Source organism: Rhipicephalus microplus, unplaced genomic scaffold (genome assembly GCF_043290135.1).
Source record: "Rhipicephalus microplus isolate Deutch F79 unplaced genomic scaffold, USDA_Rmic scaffold_21, whole genome shotgun sequence".
NCBI lineage: Eukaryota > Metazoa > Arthropoda > Arachnida > Ixodida > Ixodidae > Rhipicephalus > Rhipicephalus microplus.
The window spans coordinates 10,531,038-10,557,104 of NW_027464594.1; the positions used below are offsets into that span (position 1 = coordinate 10,531,038).

The 26,067-nt window shown below is 49.3% G+C and overlaps 1 protein-coding gene across 1 annotated transcript in view; it reads left to right on the top strand.

Moving 5' to 3' along the window:
- Positions 1-26,067, top strand: part of LOC119179680 (LIM/homeobox protein Lhx1) — a 198,832-nt gene that overhangs the window by 83,184 nt on the left and 89,581 nt on the right. The window contains exon 2 of the mRNA XM_037430833.2: positions 3,621-3,850. Within this exon, the coding sequence (XP_037286730.2) occupies positions 3,621-3,850 (230 nt within the window). The remainder of the gene's footprint in view (positions 1-3,620; positions 3,851-26,067) is intronic.

Consider the following 26,067-nt stretch of genomic DNA (forward strand, 5'->3'; position numbering starts at 1 on the left):
GGGGGGGGGAGGTTTAGTCGCACTCAATATGAGCTGTCAATATGGTGACCGTATAGATGATCAAGCCTCTAATCTGGACGAAGACTCTCACATACAAAGAGAGAAGGTTCGAAAAAATGATTTTAATCGGTGCATCGTCTATTTCGCTAATATTTCGTGTTAATCAGCTTCCTTGCATTTCTCTGGACCCTTTTGACCACGGCAATAGCGTTGTAGTCACATTGGACAGAACCATGTGCAAAAAAAAAAATGCATTCGCGCGTAAACTAACGGAAAAACCGTGAAAACGTATTTAATTAATCCCATATCCTCCTTTGTTTTTTTTATTGTCCTATTCCCTAATCCTCCAGTGTAGGGTAGCCAAACGGATGTCTTTCTGGTTAACCTCCCTGCCTTCTCCCTTTTGTTGCTTCCTCCTTGTTTATTCTTTCAACCGTAGTCATCACAGTTCATTAACCATCAAAGGGAAATTGCTGCATCTTGATGCGGATACTTCCGCCATACGGGATTTCACAAAAGTGAAAAAAAAGTTGTAAACAAAACACTTTGTATTACTCTTACGCAGTATTCAAAGCCTGTCGCCGTAAGAGTGAATGCGTAACAGTACATAACATAACACTGGAAAATCGTCTCAACGTTCGAAAAAGTGCGACACACACACACACACACACACACACACACACACACACACACACACACACACACTATCATCATCAGCCAGCGAGGGAAAGCAATTCCTATTACACCTCATGTACACGCCCTCCATAGGTCGAGCTCCTCAGCGGTGCTTCTGCACAAGCGCCGAGAAAACAGCGCAAGGCTGCGACGATAATAATTCAACGCAGCGGCAACCGCGGCCGTTGACAGCGCTGCTCACGCGCGCTGGGGAAGCGTCGTGGCAGATTTGTATCAGCGTGTATACATATAGGTGACAACGCGAGCTGGGAGACCTGTTTGCCCGACCTCGGCATGTCTATATTCGACACACTGCGTAAACTACGTCTTCATCATGCTCGTACGTGCCTTGCCACAGCAGGGCTTCCCTCCCGAATAAAACTGGCCACGTTGAGCGTATTTTAGGATCTAAGTGGAAAGAATAATAATGGTTTGTGGCAACTGACGCACGAAATCAACAATAAGATCGCGGGCCACGCTGTGGTGCGGAACACTATAGGCTGGTTTTTTGCCACTGAACTTTCTTTCTTCATGAATGCTTGCCTAAATTAAAGTATATCGTTTTTTTTTTTGTTTGCATGGACAGGATTAGTTTCTCAATGGCGAACCATTCCCGTCAATTTTCGCCTGCTGCCCTAGGATCAGCGTCTTTGAATCAGCGTCCTCGAGCGTTGCAGCGCATTATCTCACCTGGGTTGTGAGTAGAAATAAGGGAAATACTCTGCTTTCGGGAGTTTAACGGCTTTGTATATTAGCTCCAATTCACGAGCGCAGATACATTCATTCAGGTAGAACTTTCCTTTTTTTTTTGGAACGGAGAGGAGTGGTTTAACCATACTTCATGTATTTCTTAACCCTTCCTCCACCTGGCGAAATTCCGTAGAACTCATGTGCATACTTTATGTATGTTCCCTTGCGTTCCTCTCTGTGTGTGGATGTGTGTGTGGACACACAAGTTCAAAATTTCGAGACGGAAGTAGTTCTAGTACACTGTAACCAACGTAGAGGTCGCCCCTACCCCGCCATCACCTTCTCACCTTCCCAAATGCTTTTTCTTCAATGGCCACGTCGATACTTCCGTTGCTGTGTTGCGCAATGATGCGTGGAGCTTTCGTTGTTTTGGCTACGTTTCGATAGCTCCCCGGTAGTTTGGTATCTCGACGGGCGACCACTCTTTGGCGGTTTGTTCTGCGGTCGCTGCAACGTCGGACCACTCGAACAACTTTTTTTTTTTGGGAGGGGGGGGGGCAGTTCTAGGAAACGACCAACGCTTATTCGCGAACCAGGAGAAACACTTGTTCTTCCATAACAAAATAAAAATACAGGGCTTTAACACAGCAAAACTATTCCTTTGTCAGTGAACGCTCTCCACTGTTCTCTTTCCACCATTAATGATATTCCTAGCATCAATACTGACTTTCCATTACGAAAAAGTGTGGCTTAATTGCGGTGTGTTGCGTAAAATGCGAGTACAGAAACCTCTAATTTCGTATATTCTTGTTCTTGTAGTAACTTCAATGAAGAATCGCACGCGTTGCGCCAATTCCAGACACAGTGATACGCGTTATTCCTGTGAAATTCCATTAAAGCTGCCACTATGATGGATGAGTCTACTGTTCCACCAGAGTCCCAAACGGTCGGTGCATTCACTGGCCTTCGATGCGGTTGAACGCTTTGATCTCGCGTAGAATGCTTAGTTATAAAAGTAAACTCAACGAATATGGCATGTAAGGTTCGGGTTTATACGCAAGGAGAAAGACGGAAAGCAAGCACCCGCACACCGTGCCCTGTCCAGTAAATCGAGAGTTGTGTGCACACAAGGTTCCATACAGCTCTCGCTCGCGATGTTCGGTGGGCGCGCGCCGAAAAGGAGCCGCCGCCGTAATTAGAACTTCGCCACAATGCCCGATGACCGGTCAGCTATGGCCGGGGTTGCTCGCAGACATGCGGGCAGGCCAAGCTCATAGCTGTCGTTGTCGCGGCCGAATGGCCACAGGTGAACCCCCATACGCTCCACGCGGAAGGTCTATAATCAGAAGGTGGCTGTCGACAGTGCTGAAAGAAGTTGTGTACCGACTCGAGTTTGTTACAAGGAGGACAAGCAGTGTCCTTCTCGCTCTGTGCCATAGTAGTGTAGAGGAGGAGATTATTGAACAAGGAAAACTATCGCGCGATTGCCTCATTCTATGGTGGACACTTTCCCTGTACGACTCTGAAAGAACGAGATGAGACACCAGAGAGGAACAGAGTGCCACATATATTGTATACCGCACACACAGGTCCGGCCCGCTGGTACACTCTTAATCAGCTTCTGCTTAAAATGCGAGATGTAACCAGGACATCGGCATTTTTTTCTTTGGTCTTCTGTATATATCTTGCATTTGACCAGGACGTGATTAACTTCGGAGTGTAGGTGAAGAGTACAAGAGGCGGACAAAGGCGCGGGAAGCGAATCTATATACTGCACTTTTACTTTCTTTATATCTCTTCTATCATGTATGCGAATGAAAAATGTGCGCAAAAGCATAATGAATGCGTGATTTGTATTCCTTCGCAATGCCGTTTGTATGGTGCAGTCATGATGAACAAGAACAAAGCTGTGAACATTTGCGTTATTTCAAATGAGGGCCAGGTTGATCATTATTATATCGGGATCAAGAAAAAATAAAAGAGTTGTAAGAAGAATCTTGTCAAGACAGCCTTAAGTAATCAGTTCACGACAAATACACGTGCACCGGTGCTCTACTTTGGTGTTGTGGTTGTAATGTGCACCATGCGCAAAGTAGCGCCATGCTAGTTTTTATAAGGTCTTTCCTTTTGTACAACACCACACCTCTATTGTGTTGAAATCACATTCATGCGTGCGTTCGCCTCTGTAGCAGCACTTTTATAGCAAACCCATATCTCTGTTCTTAGAAGTCTGTGTTGTCTTTCCTCTCGTACAGGCGCTTCGGCACCAAGTGCGCGGGCTGTTCACTGGGCATCTCGCCGACGGACCTGGTTCGACGCGCGCGGAGCAAGGTGTTCCACCTGAAGTGCTTCACCTGCCTGGTGTGTCGCAAGCAGCTCTCGACGGGCGAGGAGCTGTACGTGCTGGACGAGCACCGCTTTGTGTGCAAGGAGGACTACCTCGCCAGGCACCAGCCGCCCCCGCCTCAACAGCCGCCGCCCGCCGGTGAGTGCACGATCCCTAGGGAGACTCAACGATATGCGAACTTGAGCACTATACCGTTTGCACGCATCTCCCTACGGTACGATTTATGCTCGCGTTACGTCCAGGGGAAGAGTGAACCTGAATGGGCCTAACGGTGTATACGTCGGCGTGTGTTATAATATTGGTATTTGCAGATTAGGCTTAAGATAACTAGAACGCAATGCACTGTCAAATGAGTGGTCGGACAATCACAGGTATGAAAATAGATTTCAGGGGTACAATTCCCAACGTGCCAACTTCGTCATGCAGTGCAGCCTTTGAAATAACAAGTTTGGGCTTCTGTATTCGTAATTCTGACTCACAGAAATACTTCCAAGTGGAGAAGAAAGAAAGAAAAATAAAGGATGCCTAGCCAGTCCTCATGCCGGTTTATCGTTAGCGGAGGCATGCACCTGGCAAAAAACAGCGATCACACACGTAGGAAGATATCTTCAAATAAGATAGCCTCGAATGCCGGGGCGCGAGTACCACAGCGTAAGCTGTATAGTTATCGGAAACATCTTTATAGCCCCTTTCCTATTGTCTTGCGAGCCAAAATAAACGAAAGCGATACGATACGGGCAACTCCCGATACCGTTTATGACATTGAGTTGTGCGCTTTGAAAAGTGACCTTCGTGCATATATATATATATATATATATATATATATATATATATATATATATATATATATATATATATATATATATATATATATATATTGGTAGCACACTTGTACTGCGCAACGAGGAATGGTGAAAAGGATGCACACCTGAACAGCAGAATTCCTGTAGTTTCGTAATAAATGACGCTTTTTATCTATTGCGGGTAGCTGTTTAGGTGCCAATAACTACCTCATACTGAAGGACGAGACAAACTTATTCGAACAAAGAGAGGTAGGCCTGAGCTTGTGCGCTGTGACCTGCCACTCTGCACAGAGAAAAAAAGAAAAGATGGAAGTGAATAATGAAGGCGATGATGGGATAGGAAGAGGTGATGCGTATAGATAACCACACATAACGCAATGGTTTTCTTGTCGTATACTATCCAGTCTAGTACTCTTCAGGAAGCTTATGAATGTCCTTGTATCAGTGGCTGATGCTGTCTGGAACAGCAGCAGCAGCAGGCTAGAACATTTCATTGGAGCATATGTTTTCAGAGAGAGCAGAAATATATGTTCTAACATTTCGCATGCCGCAAGCACTTGGTGCTACATGTATACGCGCTCAGAAAACACGGCGTGTAAACGCACCTCTCGTGAAGGAAGAAAAGGTGACCATGAGCACCACAGGAAACAAGCACAACACGGACACGTGTGCACGGACGGTTGTAAAACGCGCGCGGCGCACACAGTTCAACTCGCCAAGGGCGGACGTGCCTAGCGGTGCTTCGAGTGGGGCCTCTCTTTCCTCTCCGCGGAGCAACCTCGGCCCCGTTCGTTGCCGGTTGCGCAACCGCGCCATTAGACAGCAGGGCGAGCCGCCGGTCGGTCTTCACCGTCAAGACGACGACGACGTCCGGCAGCGTCGGCTTCGGAAGCGGCGCGACGCCAGCCGAGTGAAGCGCGAACACCCTCTTCTCTGACAGGCGCGAACGCACCGGACGCAGTGTGGGAAACAAAAAAGAAAAGGCGCAAAGCTGGTGCGCGCTTTCGATGGCCCCGGCAGAACGTAGCCAACAGGGAAATCACGGCAGTCAAAAAAAAAAGAAAAACGTTAAATACGAAAGACGCGCTCCAGTGGCGTTTCCGAGCGTGCGTGCGTGCTGGCGTGTGTTTGTGAGCGCGCGCGCGCTAACGCCGACGGACAGGCAGTGAGGCGACAGCGGCCGTAGCTAAACGGCGCCAAGACAAAGGCGGCCGGCGTCGGCAATGATGACGGACGAGCTGTCTGCCCAACAAAAGAGTCCCGCTCGCCTCGCAAACGACGGCTGCGCGACGCCACCACCGCGGCGCAGCAGCAGCCTGCCTCCGCTGAGGACTACCCCCCCTCCCCTTCTTTTTTCGCCCTGCGAGCTCAACAAAGGGAGCGTGCGGCGGCTGGCGCAAACACGCAGGTAGCCAGCGTGCTGCAGTGAGCACGCGGAGTCAACAGGCGGCCGCCACTCTCCTCGAGCGTCCAGTGACGCGTGTCGGCGCGACTTCGCGTCTCTCCTCTGCCAGGGCCGCCGTGGCTCGCGACGCCGGCGCAGTTCCTTCTCATTCTTCGCGTCTGGCAACCGAGACTCGAACTGACGGGCGGACAGCTTCGCGTCCGCGCCAAGGTCGGCCCTCACTCGCGACATCGTCAATGTGGCTCGCGAACACTCGAGGAATGGTTGTCGGCGCGCGGTCCTGCGGACGGTTCGGCGGACCACGACCTGCTGTACTTACAGTAGGTCGTGCGGCGGACAATCAAAGCGGCGAGGTGTGCAGGCGTGTCCGGGTTGTATATGGCCTCCTTCAGGATCCGGCCTTTCGATCGTCGTATAGCAGAGACTGCGTTAAGAAGTAGGGGCCTGCTTGGGCGGATTCGGCACGCGACCTCTGAATGGGGCACGCGGTACCATAAGCGACAGTTCGCGTTGATAAGTGTTGCCGCACCGCAGTTCTTTTGATGCAACGCGTGAAGTCGGCTTAAGACATCAAATGTGCGCCCAGTGGCCTCAAAGGTATGGGTATGCCTCAGCCAGGGAGAATTACCGTGGTGTAAGCCCAAAAAAGCGTGCGACTCATTTGAACCATGTAAAGCAGATCAAGCAGGATATTTGAATATGGTGATCGAAATGTCTCCAATTTTTCCCCTTGCCTCGCCGCATATTTGCCGACTAGGTCACCTCGAACATATTGGCGTGTAATATTACTCGAGTCATGATCTTTTACGAGTGAAGTGGCTGAGATTCGCCGCCCTCAAAGGTTTTCCACATGAACACACTCTTGCCACGGCCGCGAAATCTTCACCAATCACGGAAACCTTATTTCATCTCTAGTACGTCGTTGCATATTTTGCCTCGCGTTCAGTCTAAATATCCGCCATGTGTTCGAGCATAACTGCGAGATTTGCGCGTTGAGTCGTTCACTCGCCTTCACGTGACCGTCGGGGCCTGTCTTCTGGCAGAAAAGGACTAACGCTGGCGCCACGTCTGAACGAACATAAAGAGGCGAGTCGCCACCTTCACTGGCCTTCAAAGAGCGCGGAGAGAAGTGATTGGTCACGGATTCTTCGCGTCTCGGCCGAATCGAACTCTTGGCGCGTCCGGCTGTCCGTGGGATGCGGTCCTCATCGCGTGAATTCTTTCGTTGCCTGCGTGCCGCTGGGAATCGAGGCTGAGTTAGAAGAATACCTAGAAGCGGGGCGGCCGAGGCAGTGTAAATGTAGCAGCTACATGGAAGGAGGTTGGGAGGGATGCAGCATGCACGGTTCCTGGAACTTTGTCACGTTCCGGAGTGCGCGTTATACAGCATGGTAACCTAGGCGAAACAGGAGAGGGACAAATAATTATAGAGAGTGATGTTTCAAGCTGATGGCGGTAATTACTAAATTATGATGATAATAGCGGAATAAATAGGAGTATACCGGTGTGAGGATTTCAGATCAGCTTCCGATAACAGATTCTGCTTTAAAAGCCCAATAATGGTGTGAACGCGGAACAATGCATGCGACGTTGTGTCACTGCTGCCGCGCCCCCGTGCGAAAAGAAATGGCTCGAAAGGGAAACTCATCATGTAACCACAGGAAGAATGCAGAGGTGAAGCAAGTATATATGCTATTGTGTACGCACACAACAACTTGTTATTTCTTAGCTTCGTTCGGGCCGAGTTGGTGTCCTCGTCCTTTACTGGGTCGTGTTGCTCACGTAAATGTCGCATGCTGGAGCCGAAAGCTAGGGCTCTGATTGTATTCGGTGAATCTGCAGGAGTCAGCTGGATTACTGGCTGTCCGCGCTCTACTGAACACATTTAAGTGCGTTCGGGCCAGGCTAGCATTGTCGAAGTCCGGTTATCCTCATTAAGAGAAAGAAGACATGTGGGAGGAACAGATGCTTGTTCAAGGTGTGAATGAAGAGACGAAATTTACAATATTATCATTGAAAGGCCAGCAATTAAATTGCCATTACTGCGTTGAAGGTTGTCAATACTTCAGTCGCGTCATGTGTATTAAAGGGATATATCCGAGTGAGCCAAACGACCTATATCGAAAACTATCAGCGGGCGCAGTGCGGATGCTCGACAGAATTAAGCGCCTGCAAGGCTGGCCTTCACGCACACTCCATAGACCATGCGCTGGCTCTCGCGACAAGCCGTATTCATCGCAGTGGTCGGTCGCAGTTCGGCATACCGGTATTTTCAATGCAATTGCCAGAGGCTATCCTCATGGTCTCTCCACACGGGTCTCTCGATTCTGTCGCTGGAAGCCGCTGTGCCCTCGAAATTGCTTGCGAAACTGCTGCAGTGTCACGCCACAGCACTACGACTGGACACCTCATGAGTACGGAGATAGAGAGAGTGAAACTGTCGAAAAGCGGAGAGAGCACGCGAGCCACGCGCGGAAGCCATCAGTCGACGTCGAAAAGCGTCGGACACGCAGCGCATATATGCACGCAGGCACGTGCGTACGTGGCAAAGCTGGGGCGCGCACGCGAATCTGGCGCCACCGAAAGAGTGAGCCTGCTCAAATATTCACGAGCCGGCTGCCGCTTGGGGCGTCGAAGCGGTTCAGCCGAACCATTTGTTGCCGCTTTGTTTGCGCCGAGCCGAACGCGGCGTCCTCGCTGGACGGCAGCAGCGCGGGCCTGTCGATCCTGGCCGCTTTCGCACGCCACCGTGTATCTACGGGCGATGAGGTAGACGAGTGCCAACGCTTGTGCGTCTCGCGTGACGCCACGACAACGCTTCGGCCAGAGCCAAGTTTATAAGCGTGTACACAGTCCTCACGCCGTTACATCGCTAATTCCTGTGCGCAGTTATTTAGGGCTTCTTTCAAGGGTCCCGCGATGTAAGGACCCCCAGAGCTCTGAAGCACTATAGAAGAATTGCGAATCTACGAGATACCATATACATAAGTCGTACTCAACGTTATATGGAAGGCTGCATACTGCCACTGCTTGGCAAAGACTGCCAAGTGGAGCTGATGTCTAATACATAGCCTTTCGACGAGAAAATAAGTCCTGTGTGCGCTTTTGCGTCTACCACAAAGGCACACAACATTCCGCAGCCACTGTGTCAGCAGTTCACGTGCTCAACACACTCAAGTGGACTTCTGAAAACGCTGACTCCAGCCATATTGCTCGTACCATTAATTATCAACTATTACTGGCCCGCCGTGGTGCTGTAGCTAGTTCTCGGCTGCAGACCTGAAAGCCGTGGCTTCGATCCCGGCAGCGGTGGTCGTATTTCAATGGAGACAAACTGTTTAGAGGCCCGTGTATTTGGCTGTGTCACTGCATGTTAAAGCACAAATATTGGTCGAAATTTTCCGAGAACTCTGCGTCCCTCATGATCACGTCGTCGTAATGGGACAGTTATTATATCTCCCTCTGTCTGAGTTTTCGCATGAGATTGGTATATATTGTTGCGTGTGAACTGTGTCCCTAGTTGTAACCGAAAAGCCATGCCGCATCAGACATTTTTCGTTATTTCATGAACTAATTCTTTCTCAGTTTTTTTTTCACACAGGGAGAGTGCCTCAGCTAACTTATGGAATACCTGTATTTGTCAAGTATTCTTATAAAACAGGGACATCAGGTATCTGCACGTATCTGGACTTGTGGGGCCATCGCGTAATAAAAACACTGTAATGATAACCGTCTGGCAAATTTCACAATTCTGTCACACCGTCTCTTTCTCCGTCGACATCCAGTGCACTTCCTTCCTTTTGCTGCTCATCTTGCCACACCAACAGTTATCTGTTCTACACGCAATACATAATACTCAGCTCTTTCTTTCCGTCTCTCGATATATTAGTATCGTAACTAAGGTTAGTTAGTAACTACAATCTTAAGTTAGTATCGTACAGCTCAGAGAAGTAAGTGTCTTCGTTGCGCCAAATGAGAGCCGCTCAAAATCACTAGATAAACATATCAGCAACTTATCTTTTTTTTCTTCATGCGACGTCTATATTTCTATACACGCCCAATATACGTACGGGCTGGAAGACGTGCCCTCATCTGGTATACTGCGCGGCCGCGGACAGCCAGCTGTAAACGAGTATATACACCACAGGACATGAAGGAGCGCAGGACCACAAGAGCCCCCCAGCTATCGCGCCCAACTGCTGCGCTCACACGGAGTGCGGGCGCTCCACCTACGCACAGACGCACGTAGCGTCCAGTGGGCGCGAAAGAAAACGACCCCGAGTTGACACATTCCGCGGCACATCGATTCCTTCCTCCCCGACCATCTTCACCCAACGGCGGCGGGCCAGCGAAGCTGTGCTCCCGGGTCGGGAATCCCTGATGGGAAAGGAAAGGGACAGGCCTGTCGTGCGGGTATAGAGAGAAACGGGAGCAGCGATATACGGCAGCATCATCGGTGAGAATGCGGTGATGCGCGGCCGGCCGCGCGTTCCTGCTCGGGGAGAGGTAGGTCCCTTGTTCCCCAGTCGGTCTTCCCTGTCTGGCCGGGAGATAAATGAAGCCAGCCATCGGTGGTGCTGGCGGTGTGTTTCCGTCCGTACACTATACATCCGCCAGCGGTGTCTGTGTATACACACACACACGCCCGCTACATACCGGGTGCCGTCGATCCCATGCCAGTTCGGGGTTGCTGGCACCGAGGGAACTCTGAATCTCGGGGCGATTGTTGAGGGTGCGCCGGGCTCAAAGCCCGGCACAGCGCGCTGACGTGGACAGTTCGTGCTCGCACGACTCACGTGAGCTCGCTGTGAACAGTGAGTGTTTTACGCGATTCCACTCTACTACGAGCTTTGAGGAACGTGCTTGTTCGTCGCCTGGTAAGAGGCTTTCAATGACGTTCCGAAGATGGAGGACGAAATTGGTGGAGTTATTCACTTTCCATTGAACACTGGAGAGGGTGACTAAGTCGTTCCAGACTTGCAAACCATTGTCAATACTCTTTTATTTTCATCAAGTCGATGAGAAGTTATCGAATAAGTGATTTCCTCTTGAGAAAGCAAAACGAGACTTCTTGTTCGGCTAGTTCACATTACGCGGCACTTCATCTTTAAATCAAGCATTTGCTGTCTTGATGATGATGATGATGATGATGGTAGGTTTTATTGACGCAAAAACGACTCAGGCTAAAAAGTGCCAAATACAGCTTTTGCTGTTTTGCGTGTTTTTTGTTGAAATGGCTGCAAAAGAGAGAGAGAGAAGTTTCACTATAACTGCATAAGAAAAGAAATAGGTGAACCTTTACTTCTTTATTTACCGCAAAAGCATCAGTGCAGGTATGTCACACTGCAACGTAACAATGTCAGGTCCAGTATGTGCATGGGTATTTCCGACGTCACCTAGCTTGTAAAATTTGCTACATTCTTTTACAATGCATTGTAATGATTTTTATTTTACCTGCGAATAATACAGTGACCGCGAATGTGTAACGTCCCATCAAGTGGGAGCAATAACTGCGAGTACCTTTAATGGACAGAACAAACCACATGACTATCAAGAATCACCGTGTAGGAGCTTCAGTATCGGCAGTTTGTGCTTAACACGAACAAACATGCTACTGTAGGGCCTCCACATGTGCCTCGCTCTCGCGGGTTTCAAATCTTTCACCAAGACTACTGGCATTATAACAGGGTCCCTTTTGCTATTACATAAGCATATTTAACGGCTAATTGAGCGTGTTATTTTGTCTGTCTTTAAACACTGCGGCCGCCATGAGGCTGTATCGTTTTCGAACACAAAATTCTCCCTGGATGGCTGTTTGTGAAGTACTAGAGGGAGCTGGGGGAGAGTAATTACTTTGCTGAGTTCAAAAACTCGAACAGTTTTTATTTGGCTTGTTACACCAATGTACAAATGGAAGTGCAGAAAAGAACTTGAAGCAGATATTAAATGAATATTGTGAAACAACGTAGAGGAAGTGGCTGCTTGCGTGGTGGTGGAGGGAGTATTGAAACTCAATACAGTATCCTAGTTCTCAAATTAAGAGTTTCCTACTAAGGATGACAATCATGAAGGTTTTCGCTGCCGAAACGACAGTCCCTCCTCGTTCGCACACTCCACAGGCGCGCCTCATTTTGTTCCCCCTCCACCTCCCAACACGCAAGCACCTTCCCCCCCCCTCCCAGTATGGAGGATCGCGGAAACGTGGTCCCTTATCGGCGCGGGGCATCGCGTAGAAGGCCGCTCTAAATGCCACGTGTGCTTTGCCTCGCCGCGCCCCACGCACACAGAGAGGGCGAGAGCGTTCCGGGGACACGGGGCCGAAAACGAAGGATGGCGACGGGCCGGCAAAACTGTCCGTCCCCTTCCTCGGAGGCGCGTGCCTTCGTATATCGTACGGAAGCCACGGAGCTGCAGGCTCCTTATCCCGCGCTGCTTTTCCCCAACTAAACTAAGTCCACGGGGAGCGCGCGTCGGGAGACGGGAACTGGCGGCTCGGACCGCGCTTCCCGATAAGGAACCACGCGAGCGCGAAACAAAGCCCGAATGTGCGTACCGCACGTGCGCACAGTCAGTGGACGACGAGAGTCGGTGACGGGGCGGGCGCGTGCCGCTGCGATAGCGCGCGCTCCTTTTGCGGGCTGCCATTGATCCCGTTGAGCGATACCTCCAGTTTGGTCCGTCATTCACGAACGGCGAGTGTCTCTCTGCACGCTGGGCACGTCAAACGAGAGAGAGAGGAGGTAGGTAGGCGATTGTTGGGAGTCACCGATCGGTTGCGAGATGGACGCGTCGCTGATTAATGATGTTTCTGCGACACTCCGGAGAACCAATGACAACGACGTTTGGACTGGAAACGTTTATTAGGGCCGGAGTGAGACGTCGATTCTTTCGCGAGAGGCAAGATCCCGCGGGAGCGAATTTCCAGAACCAGCACTATAGTCATCCTTCATATAACGGACTGCAATAAATAGGCTGTTTTACAGATATATATGGTGATAGTTTATTGGTTTGCTTATAACACGTAGAGAAAACTTTCACTTGTAAAGGAGCGTTATTGCTAAACAACGGTTAAATATTGGTGGTACAGGTTCACGTCCGACACGTTTACCGCGCGAGGGAGGGACAATAGACTTTTCAATAGGAACTTGTTCAATACGAATATTTTCCGTAAGCATAAAATATAGAGATACACTGGGACAAGAAGAGAAGATTTCATGACCACAACGTATGATTGCAAGAAATCTTCAGTTCAGGGTATTGCTAAAGAAAAAAAAGAAAGTAAGCTTGATATTCAAGATATAAAACCGCAAATATTGTTCCTAATGGCCGATATCCACTTACAAATACGACTGCGTTTGACACAGGGGCATACAATGGGCTATGTCTTTTCGTCAAGAGCTAGCTATGCGGCATGTCCATATGATACGCCTATGTGTACGTACGCTCGTTACGTCTACATCATTACGCCCGCATCACACAACTGTGCATCAGACGGTATGGTACTCCCACCGACAAATATATTAAGCCCATGCGTCCAGTAGCAATTCGAAAGATGACGCCGTCCGAAGGCTGCACGTCAGGCCGGTTATCGCGGTTGCGTCTGCGAAGCTCCGCTTCTACGGCAAGTGTCGCCAGAAAGGTCAAGCGAACTGGAACGGGTTCCTAAATGGCCGTCACGATCTGTCGCTCGAAACAAGCGGGAGGGCTTCTGTTTCCGCGCTGCGTGAAAACAGCTTCAAAAAAAAAAACGACACAGTTGAAACGGGATGCAACAAAATCAAGCTGCGTGGCACCCACTTGCGGTACATGCAATATCCTTACGTGATTAAGTAAACCTTCGCGACAACTGCGACTATCGTCAGAATGTGTCCAGAAAAAGCTGTGCCGTGCTCCAGTTGGGCTCCCTGTGGTGGGATGCACACCGATATTTTCCGCCATTGTCCTTTAATTGCACGAGGGCTATATCGCCCGAGTGGGCTAGAATAAAACGAGAGGAAGACAGAAACGGAGGAGAGAAAGAAAGTTGAATCAAGCCGGCGCCATGTCACAGCTTGATCCCTGTTTGTTGTTTCGCGGTGGTGCATTCGCTGCTGGACGGCAAATGTACGAAAGCCGCCGCCGTTATTCAGCGGAACAATTTACGGCCTCCTCCCTCGGCTTGATTCTCTTTATCCCGCGGCGCCATTCCACCTGTATTTCGCGTACGCTGCGTGCTTTTACTATAGCTTAAAAATATAGCGATAAGGGGCGGGTGAACGAGTCGCGCGTGGTGTGTGTGTATATACGGCCCGTGCTTTGAGTGTCGCGGCGGCTGCCACGCGAGCGCGCAGCGGGCATTCGTGACGCGTGAGCGACTTGTGTCACATAGACGTTTATATATATTACGCGCGCAGCTTGACTTTTTCGCCGGCAAGTGCCTTTGACCTGACCGCTGAGGGAGATATACGCAACAGCGCGGCTCGTGCGTGGAAACGCCGGCAAGCGTCAACCTTTTTTTTTACCTGCTTCGTATACCTCCCTCCAAGCTGACGGCTGGAGCTGCTATGATTTTGATATACCATACTTAGCACGATGCCTTTTGTTTTTGAGCGCGGGGGTCTTTTGTCAGCGTGTAGCCGGTTCACGCGGGAATATCAGGCAACACGGGCGTGTGCGTGCATGTGTGTGTCTGTGTGCGTGAGTGAGTGAGCGTGATTGATTGATTGATATGTGTGGTTTAACCGTAATAACGTTATAAAACCACCATGTGAGTATATGAGAGACGGCGTAGTGGTGGCCTCCGGAAATTTCGACCATCAGGGGCTCTTTATCGTGCACCGAAATCCGACAACGTGGACCTACAGCATTTTCGCCTCCATCGAAAATGCAACCGCTGCAGCCGGAATTTGATCCCGCGACCTGCGGGTCACCAGCCGAGTACCTTATCCACTAGAACACCGCGGCGGGGCAGGGAGAGTGAATGTGTTCATTGTGGAAGGTAAGCCAGGTATTTGATGTACGTGTTTACTCGCTCGGGCACAAATTATGGAATGGCCGCGGCATCCGTTCTAAACCTATGGAGAGCGTCAACCCGCGAATATTATTGTTCGTGTTTTTTTTTTTAAATAAATGACCTATGGTGACACTATTGCACAAACAAGGTGCAGTGCGGGCTCCGTCGCTTGTGAGGCACAGCTGTTTCTTATTCCGCGTCGTTTTTCGGACAGCACATCCTCCTGCGCAGCTTCCTCTGTTGGCACTCGCGATTTCTACAGACAGCAATCCAGGAACGCTCTATTTATTTACTTATTTATATATTTATTTATTTATTTATTTATTTATTATACTATATTAAGGAACGCTTGGACTGCGAACATTATCCACGGCATGATGGGTCGGGCCATCACATAACCATGAAAAACGACAAGTTAGTCATGGCTTGAACAATTTGCTTATTATTTGCCCTCTCCCTCATGATTTATTGTTCACGATGGAACGTATACATATTGCAATATTATTATCTTCTTTGAAATTATTTTCATTAATTGGACACAGATAGCATGCTACAGGTGCTAACACAGTAAAACTACAATTGACATGCTGAAGAAATTCGCATCTTCCTTTTCCATTTTTTTTGTGTTACTGAAAGAACATGCACTATTTCTTGCTGCGTTTACTTTCGTCTTGACATGATTTAGTCACATCGATGACTTGCACGTGAGCGCTACATATAATTGCTTCTTGTTTCTATAGTTTGCACTGCCCACGAATAAACTCGCTCGATTTCACGCTCTCGCATATTTCTTACACCTCGTTTGCAATCTCAACGCCACCATGGGTATCCCTATTCAGACACAATCGACATACAGAAAAATAACGCATACATAATGTCAATTTATCTCTTCTTTTGAGTGCACTACTTCTCCCACCCTCTTAGATCAACAACCGCACCCATTGCCATGTATTTGTTTGCACAGTGCACGCTTCCAGAGGCCTGCGCTTTTAATGTGGTATATACTCACAAGCGAGGCTGGTTACACTATGGAAGCTACACGTCTTCTACCTGACAAGCAAGCTATTACGTAGGTGACGTCACATTGTTTCTCGACATCAACCTCCTCACTCGGAAATCGAGGACACCTTCGGGAACAAGGTGTAGGGGGACACGCCACTTCACCGGATTAGAATATTTGCGCAGCCCGCGCACTTCCGCTTCGTGATCTTCGTCAACATGCGCATGCGTGCTGGCGAGTATGCGCGTGAAGCGTCGAACCTCGAAGATTCGCGGCCACTCGTGCATCAGAGAGGATTAGAACTCGGAGTTCTTCCCCTCTTGCCCCTGGTGTATACTTTCGCCGGGTGTACCCAGTCACCCATTGTCGCCTCCCGCATTTCTCGAGTTGCAATTTCGCTCAAGTTATGTTGAAAAAAAAATACTTCAAGAGACATCTTCAGATAAACATTTTCAGATATCTAGTGACTCGTATTAGCCTCCCTTCCATTTCGCCAAGCGAACGAGACGTCAATACGTCTACATACATTTCTTTGCGAGAGCCTCCGCTCCTCGTCTACTCGATTCCTCGTCGTCGCCTGAATGGCCCCGAGCCATCTCGAAGCCCGAAACCCCGCCGTTGTCCTCCCCCTCCACATTGTCTTCGAGAGTACACAGCGACGATGACGTTGTCGTCAATCGTCGCCGCAGCCTCATCTCGCAATCTCCTTCGAAGATGCCGCTCTCGCCTGTTCTTCACAGCGCTATTCCCGCCTCACCTCCCTCTTTCTCTCTGTGTATACGACGTGCAAGCTCGCATTGAGAGCGTCGTAAGCGCGTCCGTCTCCTTTGGAAACAATGGCCCCTCTGCCGCGGCTTCGAAAACGATGCGCACTGAGCCAAGTCCCCGTCCAGATTAGAGCTAATCCCGCTGCAGTGGCGGACGGACGGCCTCGGCTTGAGCCGCAGACGATGCCCGGTGCATCGCTGTCTGGAGGCTGCAGCCATTGCGTCCGCTATACACAGTGTGATTAGGGCCGCGGCTGCAAGATGGCTTAACTGGTAGAAATGGGGGCAGAGGTGGATTCCAGGGAAAAGCTTGTATCCAAGAGATGACTCGAATGTCTGCATCTTGATTCATTATGAGTGCAATTCTACGGAACGGAGTGCTCAGAAGATGGGCAGATGGGGACTAGGACGGCCGTGTTTTGATTGGCGTCGGGCCGTGCTGCTGTACCAAAGGACGCGATTTATAGCATATAGCAGCGAGTTTTTCTTCCCTTGTCTGGAACCACATGTCGTGTTTTGACCCCGGGGCATGCTATCTGTGATCAGACCATAAGCACAAAGCATCTCGACACAGTATTCAAGGTTCCCGAAGCGGTGATTAGTGCTCTTTAAGATTAGAAGACATCACCTTCTTTGTTTGTTGATGTAAGTATAGTGGCTCAAGGAGCTTTGAAGAACAACGAATCGGTAGTATACTCTCCAAATAGACTTTAGTGGTCATAGGATGATGAGAGCGAAAAGCGATGACCTCAGATTATATCGCTTAGTTTAAATCTCACGTTTTTCCGAAGGATATTGTTCTAACTGTGCGAGCGGACAGGGCCTCAGACCGGAAGGTACACCTGACGCTGGTGATAATGAAGAAGCGTGTTTTAGCCAGGTACACTGAAAAGTCATCGCAGCTATAGGGTTTGCATATGACGGAACGTTACTCTGATTACGCGAAGTCTTCGTTTGTTTTCAGGTTAAAGCATCACGCCTGTGGCTTCCCCTTTTTGACCCACCCACTTCTGACGAACGTCCTAGTTCAGTGTTAAACGCTGGGATTTTAATCGATCTGTAATTAAACTGTCTTATGATACTCCGGAAGTCGAAAAAAACGCAGTCGTTGGCCGACCTCGTAGGGACGCCAGTTATCTTGTGCTCTCCTACCGGCCACATGTTACGTTGCAACTTTTCACAGCGTCTGCTCAACTGTGGTTGTTTCTTTGTCACTAATTAATAAATGATATTCACTTAAATTGGATACAAACAATGGCAGTATCTGGCACCCACACGCTTCATTAATTTCACTGCACTGTGGTATACTTGCTCATGCCACTATCGTGCACCGATCGCAAATAGATTTGGCCGGCACCCTGCATAACCGACGCAATTTCCTTCTATTGGTCCCCATGAGTTTAGCAAAAAGTGTTATGATTGCTCTCGGTGACCACGTGAGCCAGACGCTTACGTTAGTAAGGATGTTCAATACAGACGATCCGCAGGGAACCTTATTGTCATAGAAAGCGGTGATCGCATTTTCCCACAGATTTGAAGGAATCAACAGCCATTGTCAGCTAACCACTGGTCTCTCATCTGGACATCCCATTCGCTTTTAGTAGTAGTAGTACTTTTATTTACAGTAAGCCGGATACAGAGCTCACTGCAGTGGCAAAGGGCTCTGGCAATCGTACGGCTTGCGCTCACATGATTTTTCCGGGCCGCGACAAGAACAAAAAGCTCCGAAGAGTTGTCACTTGATTCCACGGGGGTTGTTTTTCTTTCTATTTTTTTTTCTTTTTGCTCAGACGTGCTCAAACTCTAAATACGGCGCTAATACTTCGCGGCTGTCCTGATGAATTGTCGTGAACACTGTTGTCGCAAATTCTTCCTTACATATCTCTCAGTGGCAGGGTAAACGAAAAAAAAAATGTTTTGAAAGCGAATTCACTCATCTATACTGGAAAGCAGCATTGCATGAGCTGCTTGCGATGGGGACTGGTGAACACTGAATGAAATCTTCTCAACCATATGCAAGATCCTATAGATGGGGTGTTGGGGGTAGGATAGCCCAGTTGGTCTAGAGTGCCGGAAAGATACTTCATTACCATCAATATCATTCATCGACACTTAAGGACCCTTGACAGCGCATTATATTAAAAGGATGGAGTGAGGCAGTTGTCAACAGTACTGAAGTCGCTTATAATGGCGGGAATGCTTACAACAACGAATGAACTACGTACGCAAGTACAGAGCACACAAGGTTTCAGCATCCACGCTAATTGTAAAGAAAACGAAAAAGGTTTAGAACGCAAGAATTGTTGCAGGTGTCATTGGCCGTAAAAAGTGATTACCCCCTCCCCTATTTTTCGCTCTCCACTTACGAGTCTTCGGCGAAACTCCTGGGCGTATTCACTGAAGTTGCATGCTATACATTTTCAGGGGAATCGCTGTTTTTTCCTTTCATCGAACTTCTTCTCTTGCGGATTTCCGCAGGGCTCGTTCTTCGACGAGCCCGCTCAAGCCTCTCCCTCCGAGTCTGGGTCTTTCCCGTCCGACTTCTGACGCGCATTCGCAGCGCACACGCGCTCCCAGCCGGGCCGTCCGTCGAGCCGGCCGTTCGGCTGACCCCTGGCCCAGCGGGTGGTGCTTAGAAGCGGCGGTGTCTCGTTGCCCTCTGAGTGCGTACACGTCCGGCCCCGTGCATACAGGCGCGGCCCGCATCGACGGTGCCTGGTCCGCTGCCCCACTGCGTGAGCAACGACGGCGTGGCGCAGGACCGAGCAGACCGACGATGCCGGTCGTCAGCGTGGAGAGAGGCCGATGCGAACCTAGTAGACGCTTCACGTCGCCCGCACAGTTTAGTGCAGCACGTTCAAAGCGCCACAACCAACTGTTGGAAAGCCACTGTCCGTGAAAGAAATGCTATCCGTGAAGTGGCATTCAGTTGGTCAGAGCTATTGGGACGCCAGGCAATGTAGTCCATTGATAAAACGTGGGGCGCAGCTTTGCTCAACGAGGAAAAGGCATCTACGTCATGATGGCCCGAGTCTTGCCATCAACTGAATATTAGGGCATCGCAACAAGTATCCGGTGCTCTAACATTACGATGCAGGTTATGGAATTAAATTTCGTTGTCGTGTTGAGTTTGGTGCCACGTGCGCTTGGAGAAGTTTGATTCGATGCCTTCACGACTTGCCCTTCTCCACGATGCCATCACCTCCTTCACGAATTGCGCCGCCTATGTTCGTCCCATAGCCCATATCGGAAATTCTGAGCACCCCAATTTGCCAAAATTATATGGGCCCAAAGGACGCCTCACATTTGCCTTTTTTTTTTTTACATATCGACCTCATGCCGCCCTCACCGTTTACTGTGAATGTGTATTCAGAACTCGCGATATTGGATGGTCCACAAAAGTGTGCCTAGACACGGCGGCCCCTTTCATATCGCTTCAAAGAGGATAGTTTCGTTCATAAGTATCCTAATAGGGCATTGCGACATCGCGCGCACATCTCGAAGAAAGCTGTCGGATGCTGGCGGCTGATGCGGGTGCGCGGACTCTGCGTGGCACTGCACGCAACTGTACATAGAGACGCAGCCGGGACTCGCCGCGTGACGAGGATGTGTGGCCCCCAGCGTTGCCCGCATGCGTAGCTGGCCCGGCTGGGTTCCTTCCGCAGCGTGCGTTCGACGTGGGTTCCTCCTTTCGCGGCGCGTCGCATGTACGGCGCTGTCACTCGGGCCGGGGGTCATTCACGCGGCCGCATCGCGGATACTACTCCGAGCGTCACCGGGTGGTCCGTGTAGTACGATACTGCTCCGCGGTCGGCCGCGAAGCGGACAGGCGCTGTAGCGAATGAGACCGGTCTACAAGGTCCAGGAATGCCCACTCTCTGTTTTCTCTCACTGTTTCGTTTGTAGCTTTCGCTTTGTTGTTGTTCTTGAAGTCAGACTATGCACGGCAATGCACGACTTAGCGGGCAGCGTGCTTGGTCGAGATGTATGAATGGAGCGCCACACTCTCCATTCACGGGTTGCAATTTCTTTTTTATTTCAATTTTTTTTTCGAGAACGTCTGTTTCGGAGTGTGTACGTCTGTAGTTCGTACGGAGCTGGCCCCCTTATATATCATGCTTAAAGGGACCCATCCGCTGAGTATTGCTTTCTACGAAGCACACGTATGTTGGTAAGGCCGTTGGACGCCGGAAAACACGGATATACACGTACATTGACACGACCATTTGAAAACTCACACACCCACGCCCGCTGTCAACATAGACATACAAATTGGTAGTGGTTAGAAGATGAGAAAAGGCACCTAATTTCTGCAACCCGGTCGGGAGCACGGCGCAGTGCGTTCGCCGATGTGTACGAGGGAAGCGTGGAAGCGGGAGAGAGGGGAGCACAGTGATCCCGTAGCTAATAACATTAAACATATCCCACACAGAGGGCCGCTGTTAAGTCTGCAAGTATGCACCTTAAGCTTACGAGGAATGTTGTCAGAATTCTGTCGCACATGCATTGAACGTTGGAACAGATCTGTTCCAGCTTTTTTTCCAGGAGAGCACGGACTTACACACACACACACACACACACACACACACACACACACACACACACACACACACACACACACACACACACACACACACACACACACACACACACACACACACACACACACACACACACACAAAGTCCTTATTGTCGAAACATTGTCGCAGCTTGTATTGTTGTTATTATGCCAAAGTTATTCTTGTTGGTGCAGCTTTGTGTATATGTTATGTGCGTGTGTGCATATGAATGAGGCCTTCATTCTATTGGCGTCATTCGCGTCATCTGGTGAGTGTAGTGTTTTATGTGTGTGGGAATAGGCAACCGTTGGCAAAGTATGTTAAGAAACCTCTCTCCTTCTTTCTCCCTCGAATGAAAGCAGGATATCTTGCAGTGGTTGCTCATTCCATGGTGTTCATTTTGGTCGCCCAATCTTTTCTCTCGCTCCTGCAAGAGCTCCAGTGCGTAAATGGCGTTCCCATCTCTTCTCACCAAGCCTTGCCGCGACGGCACGAAAGAAAAGAAGAAAGAAAACGCGACCACGACGTGCGGCGACGCATACGGCTCGCACACGAGCAGCCGAGCGCATCGTACACTGCGGCATTCGCAGCCGAGCGCGCTCCGGCTGCTCTGCTCGCGTCCTGCGTCTACGTGCAGGGACGCGCCAGGGACGGCGCTAGATGGATCTGCGGATTAAGCCGCGGCTGGGGCTCCGGGGATCCCTTCATCCCAGATCGCAGGTTTCGGCGAAGGAGGCTGGCGGGGGATCTGCGCGGTCGCTATCTGCGGCCCTCACGCGCGTGCACCGCGGAACGAAGGCCACGTCGCGTTAGTGCGGGAGGAAGATTTACCCTCCTTTCCTCTTACAAGCACAGCCACTGTGCCACCGGGGTCCACTGTGCATCAGAAAGGCGGCCGCTATTCCCTACGTACAGCCTGCACACAGGAAAGGCACAAAGGGGAGACGAGGGAACGGCCAGGGGAATCCCGTGCTCAGGCATGCATGTGCACGAGTTTGCGTCACGTGAAAAGAACGGGGCTTTCCACGAGCTGGTCCCTTTCCACGGCCCGCTTCCCTCTCTCCTGAATTAGAAACCCTCTCTCTCTCGCGTGCCGCACATCCTTGCCCTCCTAATTTACACGGCGGGAGCGTCGGAGCGTGCTGTGGTGCGCGGACGATTTATTCGGCTTCCGTGCCTTTGGCCTCGTGGCTTCTCGGCGGCGCATGTATTGTCCGCGTGTTGGCACACGCGTGTCTACGTCTCGCGTATATGAAGTGCCTTAATTCCCGCAGCGCGAGGCTCCGTGAACAGGCCTCGCCTCTCCGTCGGTGCTTGCTTGGAACACTCAAACGCCCTCCGTTCATGGTTTGTCCCCGCTCCCTTTTCGCGCCTCCTCACCGCTTCATTTTGTACCGGGATCACAACTTCAACTGCCCTCCTTACCCGATTCACAAGTTGCTGAAGTGAACAAAACGGACGCGAATCATTTCACTTCTCTTTCGTGCGTTGCGCTACGGCGGAGTTTGAAAGTTTTCGAGGTGAAGTTTGGGAGAGTGATACATAATGTATGCCTCACACATTTCTTTGTGTCAGCTGCTGCTATGTTCAAAACGTGTGAGTACAGTACCATGCCCTATCCTATCGCCTTTTAAAAAAATAATATTGAAGTAAAACTAGAGTTCTTGCCCCGACTGCTTGGCGATGGCTACCGCTTTACTCTTGGTTGTTAATAAATAAATCGCATCTGATTGCTGTCCCTGACGCCATTGCAATTCATTCATAAGAAACTGAATTTCAGTTCGAATTAAACTATCACCTAAAGAGAGTACAAATTCTAATAGTAGAATAAGACTGCGCTGCTATCCAGGACCACAATCTAACGTTCAGTCATGTGTCCAGGTAAACATCAGTTTCGCTACAAAAAAAAAAGGGGGGGGGGGGCTCCAAATAGACTTGTTTGGTTAATAAAGTTCGCATGGAGCTGCACGCAAGCAATTGCACTGTTAAGTCGAAAAGACGGAATGATAATAAAAACAGGGTTTAGAGAGTATATATTGCTTTGCCCTGCTGTTCTTGTATATTGTCACAAGTTTCGATAATTGTAAAAAAGGTTCAAGCATCGATATATTTCTCGCGTGACGCGGGCTGCTTCAATACCAAATAACAGCGACGTTAAGTAGAAGACTTGAAGATAAAATGTATTTGCCCATTCACGCGATGTGTATCGGCAGGGTTTCATGGCTTACACTTAATGACTATGTTTTTCTCTTCTACCTTTCACTGCACGCACTCCATTTGCTTGACTGGTGCTTATTAGATATCGACAGACTTTTGTATTCGTTTTATCAGTCGTATCTTCTCTTTTAGTGATAGGCTGTATCAGTACCGCTATACCTGAGCTTCCAACTCGCGGGCCTTACGAGGCACCTGTCGCGTGGATACATCGAATTTCGAAAGGACCGCTTTAGAATTTCGAAACGTATAAGCGCGTTCCAAAATTCACCCATACGATAAATTTTGCTACGTATACGCACGGTCAGCTCTGGTGATCGCGTAAATAAAAAAAAATGGGTCGGGATGACCGAAAAAGAGCGTACTTTCTTATGTGTATAAAGAAATGCAGCATAACTGCTTCGAACCACGTTTCTTCACGCAATGATACAGCTTCGTTCACTATACCGTATCTTCCTCTCATTAAATTGTTCACCTTAGATACGTACTTCTCGTCTCTAGGGGTATTCATGCTCATCATCATCATCATCAGCCTGACTACGTCCACTGCAGGACACAGGCCTCTCCCATGTTCCGCCAGTTAACCCAGTCCTGTGCTTGCTTCTGCCAATTTATACCCGTAAACTTCTTAATCTCATCTGCCCACCTAACATTCTGCCTCCCTCAAACCCGCTTGCCTTTTCAGGGAATTCAGTTAGTTACCCTTAACGACCACTGGTTATCCTGTCTACGCGCTACATGCCCAGCCCATGTCCATTTACTCTTCTTGATTTCAACTATGATATCCTTAACCCCCGTTTGTTCCCTAATCCACTCTGCTCTTTTCTTCTCTCTTAAGTTTACACCTATCATTCTTTCCATTGCTCGCTGCGTTGTCCTCAATTTAAGCTGAACCCTCTTTGTTATTGATGCTAGCAAGTATTTGAAAAAAAAAGGATAAAAAGCAAATAAAAAGCGAAAAAATAGTAATAATGAGCTCTCTATTACCTTTCTACTTGTTTCCACCCTCTCGAGTTGGCAGAATCTTACGTACAGCGTCCGTCACCCGACTCCGCGCGGAAACACTATTTTACTCGAGTAATAACTGCCAGACTCGCCTTTTTTAAAGAGCCGGTGATACGAGTGAAGATGGCAATAAAAACGGGAGAGGTGGCTACGGGGCCAAAAAATAAAAAAAAGAGAGGGAAACCATTAAAAGCAACGAATGCGGAAGCGATAAGTGCGCGCCGCTGAGTACCAACTCCCTGCCACCGTCGCCACCACGACTCTTCCAATATCGCCTCAATATAACGAAGCGACTGCGGAAGGAATCGTTCCTTTACGGTCTGGCTCGTTTCTACACCCCTCTCCACCTTCACACCCTCTCCCTTTTTTTCGATTGCTACATCTTACCACGCATAACCTCTCTCTCTCTCTCCGCTCTTCAGATTTGAGAGAATGGAAGAGAGAGAGAAGGGGGTTCTCGAACGCCGCTCGCGTGGGGAGGAGGAACGGTGCGTGGCATTTGCATGACGGAAGGAATTAGGCGGGCTGGTGGTGCGGTTGACGGGACCCTCTCGGCACATTGACTCTGCAAAGAAAGCAGATTTTTTCCAGAGCGCGCGGGCCTCTGCCATTGTGCGAGTGGCTCTGTTCCTTTCATTGGATTCCTTCCGCCTGCTCTGGCGCTTTGTCTTTGAATGGATCGCGCTCCGGCAGTATAGGCGGCGTGCGTAGAAAAAGAAGGAGACATGGTTTAAGAGCTGACGTCCCAGAAATACGTAAGCGTGCGCCGGCGCCCCAGAACCGTGGCGGGCCATGCGTGATCCAACCCCTCTGGCCCAAACCACTTCGCCCGTCTCGTGCCCCTGGATTGGGCGCACAGCATACACGTTGTCTCTATGGTGTACCATACTGAGTAATTTTATTTCAGGGGGTGAAGCTCCTTATGCCATGGGTCGTACGTCTACGATGTATGTATGTATGTATGTATGTATGTATGTATGTATGTATGTATGTATGTATGTATGTATGTATATATGTATGTATGTATGTATGTATGTATGTATGTATGTATGTATGTATGTGTGAAGTAGTAGTAGTAATAGTAGTACTAATAGTAAGTGGCCACCTCTGGTTTAGTCCTTGGAATGTCCGCTGGATGGCGGCACTTCTATATGATGAATATATTGCCACAGAGACCAGTTACACTATCCCATAATATGAAGAATGAATTATTATGAATGAATGATATTATGAAGGATGAAAGATGTGAGTTGGCGGTACTTGGAGTGTTCACTAGATGAACGAATGGACCGTCGGACGAATGGACGGAGGCATGGACGAACTGACTGACGCTTCGCTCCACTCATCATCGTTCAGTCCGTGATATGCAGTGATTTTTCTATTGCTTCTTCATTAGACTAAAAGCAAGGCGTTGTCAACATCGGAGATAATTTGGCAAGATGTGCATTTCTTGAAACCTTTCAGAATGAAATAACAAATTCATGCGGTATTTATATAGTTTTTTTCTCTAGTTGGAGTGAGTGTGTTAGAATGGGTAGCTGGGAAAAAGTTTGTTGCACTTTGCTGGGGACCTGCGCCTGACAGGAAGTGATTGGCATGCGGACGCTGTT